This window comes from Peromyscus leucopus, chromosome 4 (genome assembly GCF_004664715.2).
Source record: "Peromyscus leucopus breed LL Stock chromosome 4, UCI_PerLeu_2.1, whole genome shotgun sequence".
In the NCBI taxonomy this organism is placed as follows: domain Eukaryota; kingdom Metazoa; phylum Chordata; class Mammalia; order Rodentia; family Cricetidae; genus Peromyscus; species Peromyscus leucopus.
In genome coordinates, this window is record NC_051066.1 from 129656797 (window position 1) to 129663368 (window position 6572).

The 6572-nt window shown below is 51.5% G+C and overlaps 1 protein-coding gene across 5 annotated transcripts in view; it reads left to right on the forward strand.

Annotated features, from left to right (window-relative positions):
• The window catches only part of Efcab8 (EF-hand calcium binding domain 8), a 76278-nt gene extending 72970 nt beyond the window's left edge, over positions 1 to 3308 (forward strand). For 4 of the 5 annotated variants that reach the window (XM_037205321.1, XM_037205324.1, XM_037205322.1 and 1 more), the window contains 3 exons: positions 999 to 1194; positions 1264 to 1362; positions 2636 to 3079. In XM_037205321.1, coding sequence (XP_037061216.1) covers positions 999 to 1194; positions 1264 to 1362; positions 2636 to 3079 — 739 coding nt within the window. Of the gene's footprint in view, positions 1 to 998; positions 1195 to 1263; positions 1363 to 2635 lie in introns of all 5 variants that reach the window. The other variant, XM_037205320.1, reaches the window with a different exon arrangement.
• Positions 3309 to 6572: the final 3264 nt, after the last annotated feature.

Here is a 6572-nt window from a genome sequence, read left to right on the forward strand (position 1 = left end):
CGTGGCAGGGGGGTTGCCCATGCCAATGCCCAAGGCGGGAGCCCTGAGCAGACAGCTGTGTGATGCATGGGAGAGAGAGGGTTGTTCCTCCAGCTATTGCCTTTCCTCTGGGTTCCTTCCCCTCTACATCACCCACTCCATCCTTATTCCTTAAACTTCAAATGATTTCAGTTCTTAATATTTTTTTTTATTATTATTGCTGGACATGGTGGTCCACACCTTTCATCCTAGCAGTCAGGAGGCAGAGGCAGGTGAATCCCTATGAGTTCAAATCCAGCCTGATCTACACAATGAGTTCCAGAACAACCAAGGCTACTTAGAGAGACCCTGTCTCAAAAAAAAAAAAAAAGCCTGTTTTTCTTTTTTCTTTATTGATGACTGGAGATATGGCTCACAGCCTCTAGTGACAAGGCCTTGGATTTCATCCAGTACCATCACACACCGGTGTAACCTAAAGAAGCCACAGTCGACATGGGGAGATCTCGGCTATGTTAACTCATAGCCGCGGTCTATCTGACAGGTGTTGGGAGTAGCAAGGAGAGATGTTGTTTGGAGGTCGGTCACCTGACTGGATTAACTGAGGAAGGCTTTACAGGAGAGGTTGTGGAGTTGATTTTGATGTAATTTCCAGGTACCCATGGAATCTTTATGGCTCCCGTTGTCTCATCAAGGCGTACTCCTCTTTGGAGGGACAGTCTTGTTGTGCGGGTTTATAAAACAAGGCAAGACAGAGCTTCCCTGGGGTGGGGATGTTCACATACCCTCCTGGCGAGGTCTAGTTGAGGCCCGAATGAAAGAAAACGCAGCAGATCTTGGGCCGGTGCGGTGCATCTGGACCTTGCCCATGTCAGACAGTGCTGGGCCCTGGCAGGAGGCAGGCAAGGGTTGGAGAGGCTCAGCCCCGGAAAGGGGAGGCCCTCTGGCATGAAGGGGGGCCGGGGGACGGCAGCGCTGGTAGGGAAATGGGAGGCGCATGTTGTGAAGGAAGCCTCTTACAGCAAGGAACTGGCTGAAGCTCTGTTGTACCAGCGGCATGAGCAGGCAGCGCTGATGGCGTTTCTGCATGGGAAAGCGGAGAAGGAAGTTGAGGCGCGGGCCAGGCTCCATCAGATGTCCCTCACATCCCCATGGATCAAACAGAATTCCGTGGAAGACATCGAGGAGAGCTGGAACCAATGGGCCAAGAACAAGCAGGTGGGGGCTGTGGGGAGAGGGGAGGGGGGCCCCGCTCCTGGCTACGGTTCTCACCCGTGACTCTTGCAGGCAAGCAAAATCGTGGGAGCAGCTTACAAGCCCAAGGTACACGTGCGGAACCCCAAACTCCTGTCCACCAGAGTGCAGTATGGCTGGATGAAGCAGCAGGTGAGTGAGGCTGCATCTGAGATGCCGGGGGGTGGGGGGTGGGGAGTGGGGGGTAGGGGGTGGGGTGGGGGCATCTGAGGCCAGTAGACTCCATCCGGTCCGTGTTCTCTGTTTCTGGCATAGACTGGTCAGGCTGGCATGTTTTCTGTCAGCAGAAATCTTGTCTCTGGGAACACAGACCACTGGACTTCTGGAGGGGTGGCCCTCCACGAGCCTTTCCTGTCTGTGGTCCCCAGGGTATCATTATAGTCTTTGGCTACTCACTAGCAGATTAACTGCCCCTGTACCCATGAGTGTAGGTGATCAAGAGTAGATGTGGGCCGGATGGTGGTGGTGCACGCCTTTAATCCCAGCACTAGGGAGGTAGAGCCAGGTGGATCTCTGTAAGTTCGAGGCCAGCCTTGTTTACAGAGTGAGTTCCAGGACAGGCACCAAAACTACACAGAGAAACTTTGCCTCAAAAACAAACAAACAAACAAACAAACAAACAAAAACACAAAAACAAACAAACATGGGGCTGGAGAGATGGCTCAGCGGTTAAGAACACTGGTTGTTCTTCCAGAGGTCCTGAGTTCAATTCCCAGCAACCACATGGTGGTTCACAACCATCTGTAATGAGATCTGGCGCCCTCTTCTGACCTGCAGGCATACATGCAGGCAGAACACTGTATATATAATAAATAAATCTTAAAAAAAAAAAAAAAAAAGTAGATGTGAAGTGTGTGGGTACCGGGTGCACAGGAGGATATATGGAAGGGGGTGGCTCTCCTTAGGTGGTGAAAGGGGAGTCAGGGACTTACAAAAGCCAACCAACCAGACTCCATCCTGTACAGCTCTTGCCTGTGCAGACCCTGCTCAGCCTCTCCCTCCTCTCTGCCTTAGGGCATTATGGGAGCTCCCACAGGCTACATCCCTACTGGGGAGGTTGGTGTGAGAGGGTTCTGGAGCCCAACTTTGGGGAGTGCTGGTGGGAGACCTGGAGTCTATCCAGGGACTCTGTGTCAGGCCACATCTGAGGTCCAACTCATGGCCTTGCTTCAAAGCAGAGGAGTTCTGGTACCAGGCTCACCTCACAGACAAGTGTAGGGAGGGGGCAGTGAGAGGGTGGGCCTGCTCAGGGCTGTGTGGGCCCCACAGCTGTGGTCTTCAGGAGCGCCGCAGCACTAGAGATTTACATGGCATGGGAAGACCTGAGGGCTCCCCATGGCAAGCCTGTTCTTGGTCCCTGGTACCACCAGCTCCAAAGAGCACTCATCTCCCGTTCTGTTCCCAGATCTCCCCTCAGATCTACCAAAGCCTGTGTTTCACCGACCTTACGCCAATCCAACACCCTGACTTCTTGATGCATAAGGTCCTGGACCAGCAAGGCCGGCACATCCGCTGGGTGGCCAGCGATATCCGGAGAGAGCTGGAGTCTATCCGGTGTCAGATCTTCACGGACGTGGCAGCCAGCAGCACACCTATTGCCTCGCCTTCCTCCCTTTCCCTGGGAGCCTCGGCCTCCAGGGTTCTGGAATCCACCTGGTCTACCTCCCTGAGGCCCCATTCCTCAGTCTCCTTGCTGAGGCCCTGGTCAGCCTCTCCAGCACAGTCTAGCTCTTCTACGTCCCCCCAGACCTTGAGTCAGCCCCGCAGAAGTCAGAAAGCATCATGCCAGCTGCTCCCTGCCTCGTGCAGCATCCGAAGCTCTGGGGAGCCGCCCTCGTGTTCTCTGTGAAGGGGGGGGGGCTCCCTCCTCATGTTTTGAGGCGTCCATTCTTCTCTCTGTTCTGTGGCAGGGGACCCATAGGGTCCTGCATGTCCCTGGCTGACTCCGTGCCAGGCCCAGGGGACGTAGCCCTTCTTCCAGGGGCCCCCACACTGCCTCTCTCTGGATAAGCCCAGCTGTCTTCTAGCTCTGCACAGCTCTGGAGAAGAAAATAAATATTCTCCCGTGTTAGAGTCCCTACAGGCGACAAGGCTGGGTTATGTTTCTCACCTGCTTAGGTCCATGCTCTGCGGGGACAGGTCATAATACCTGGCAAGGCCTGAGGCATACACAGAGGGGCCATAGCCCAGCATCCCCGGGATCTTGGCTGCCATGCAGTGGGCCCACCCCCACCAGGGCTTTGTGTGGCATGGAAGGTTAGATCATATGGTAGGGATGCCAGATGGCTCAGCCACCTGATTCAGCGCACAGAGGTCATTCTGTGCCAACAGTGTCTGCTTGTCCCTTGTTGCTGCTCTCTGGCCCCCTTGGCTGCTAGGCACCCCGGTCCCAGTCATAGTGTCTGGAAGCTTCTCTGTGCCTTGTGTCAAGGATATTTGGGGATGTAGCAGATGGCCCCTCCTCTGGACTTGGAGCATCATTCTCGGCCAGATGCACCTGTCCCAACCTCTGCCTGGCCTCTGTCCCTCTCAGAAGGTCAGCTCCAGGGCACGTGTGGACTTCCGGATACAGAAGACTCTATTTAGAGGCCGTGAAGCATAAGGTCCCACCAGCTTGAACCAGCTTTAAGGACCGTGGCTTGTGGCTCTGGGCAGGGCAGAGTTCTCAGGCCCATCCTTGCCATGGATGTGGCACCAAGTCCCCTCCCCAAAGCCCCAAGCATCAGGGCTAGCAGAGCTGAGGGAAGCCTCCTCTGGAGCCAGCAAGGGGCACAGTAGTGGCACAGGAGGGAAGGGCCAACGAAGCCAGACCCTCTCAGTCCTCGGGGTTTGGGCTCTTAAAGTCCCCACAACCCACAGGCCTGGGAGACCCAGGTCCCCGAGCTCCTCACAGAGAAACTCTTTATGTTCTCTTATTTTTTGTATGCATTTGTGTGATGTACGTGTGTGTGTGTGTATGTGTTCTCATGTGTGTAGGCACACGTGTGTGGGTGTCTTCATGTGTGTGTGAGCATGTGCAGGTCCAGGGTTGACACGAGACATATTCTGTCTTTTATATTGAAGCAAGGCTGCTCACCGAATCCAGAGCTCACAGATACATGGGTCCTGGGGATCTGAACTCTGGTCCTCATGTTTACATGGCTTTACTCCCTGAAACACCCCCCCCCCCCCCCGCACCCTTCATGTGTGTCTGTGTGTGGAATGTACTGAGTCCTGGGCCAGGTGTTGTGGGAGTGGGCTGCTGAGGCAGAAGCTTGAACCCCACTCCTGGCTAGTGTACCAGGAGGTCCTGGGGCCTTCTGAGCAGACTCAGTCCCTGGGGGTGGCAGCCCTCCGAGGCATACCACCTTCAAATTTATATTATAGACCATTCCTTACAAAGACGAGTCTACAATAAGAGATCCTTAAGATGAGGCCCAGGGCCTTGGTGGCTCGTGTCTCAACAGAGGCCCAAAGCCTCAGCATCATCAGCCTTTCCAGCACATTGACCTCTGCAGCTCTTTCTTCCATGTGTACAACCACATCTGTAAGTACCTACTAATCTAGGAAAATCTTCCTCAGTCGGAGGTGTTTCAGACTTCTCTAGAGGAACAGGACCAGCGGAACACATATAAAGGATTTATAAATGGTTTTACTCAACGTGGTGGAAACAGTCCGGCAACAGCTGTCTCACACATGAGGGGCTGAGAACCTGGTAGTTTCTGTTGGCTGCCTGGTCCTTGAGGATGGGTACCTCAGCAGTCAGAGTAGGCCAGCAATGGTTGTTCTCCGCCGGAGAGCCTGAGAAACCCAGAGTTGTCCAGCCCCATTCTATCCCCAAGGGCCTGGAGGGTTCCTGGACAGCCACTGGCTCTCAGTCTAGGTTGGAAGCCTAGAAAAGCTGGTTCTAATATCAGTGAAGGAGTCAGCCATCAGCAACAAACAAGATAAATTAACTCAGTGTAAGAGGAAAGAGAGAATGGTTTTTCTTTTTTCTCCTTTTTGATCTGGGCTGCTATCAAAAGGTGCCGCTCACATTTGGGGTGGGTCTTCCCACGTCAATTAAGACAATTCCTCACAGATGCACCCATGGGGTAACCTAATGTAGACAATGACTCAGTGGGGCTCCCTCCTCAGGTAATTCTGTATGTGACAAGCTGACTTTTAAAACCAACAATCACAGCCTAACCTTGTCGACAGAAACACATCACTTTAAAAATCACAACCTTCCATGCCTTGTTCCAAAGTCTCACGTTTATTTTATAATATAAATTATAGTCTAACTTTAAGAAATACTGATTTTATGTAGATGGGTGTTCTGCATGCATGTATTCTTCTGTGCACCATGCATGTGTCGTGCCTACAGAGGTCAGAAGAGGGTGTCATATACCCCAGGAATGGAGTTACAGGTGGTTGTGAACCACCATGTGGGTGCTGGGAATCAAACCTGGGTCCACTGGAAGAGTGGTCAGTGTTCTTGACTGCAGAGGTATCTATCTCTCCAGCCCCAAATATAGTTTAACTTTAAAAGGTCCCCAAAATCTTTTTAAAAATCCCAGTACTTTACAACTTCAGATCTCTTAACTATAAGCTCCTATGAATATAAAACACAAATTACACTCTTCCAACATATTATCTCACTAGGTAAGCATTCTTTATTCTAAAAGAGAAAAAGAAGGCCATAGCAAATGAGCAAACACACCGAAGCAAAAGCAAAGCTCAGGGAGAAGACAAAACCTTGTTACTCCAGTGACCAACACTCGGAGCTTAGACTATAGTGTGCCGGGCTCCAGAGACCTTGGCTTCTAAATCCCTCAAGCAATGCTTAACGTTTTAGCATCCCATAGCTTAAATATGATTATACAGTTTTACAACACAACCACTCATGTCTCAATCAACATCACATGATACAGAAATAGAAGAAAACACAGCCATCTACTTAATATATGCATAAGCACATTCTCAACAAACAGGACAAAAACATTCATGTCAACCATGATCATTTCTGTGACTGGTCATGTGACCTTAGCTGGGGTATTTACGACTCCATCTTCTACTACCTATTCTGTATTTCCTCCACTCTCAGTAAGCACCTCAGGAGGTCGTGGTTCTCTACCTGAAGAAGTTACTCCTATCTTCATTCCTCAGGGGTCTAGGCCAGTGGTTCTCAGTCTGTGGGTTGCAAACCCTTTGGGCAGGGAGTCGGATGACTTTCACAGGGGTCGCCCAAGACCATGAGAAAACCGCAGCTATTTACATTATGATTCATAACAGTAGCAAAGTTATAGTTATGAAGTAGTAACAAAAATAATGGTCGGGGGTCACCACAGCATGAGGAACTGTATTAAAGGGCTGCAGCATCA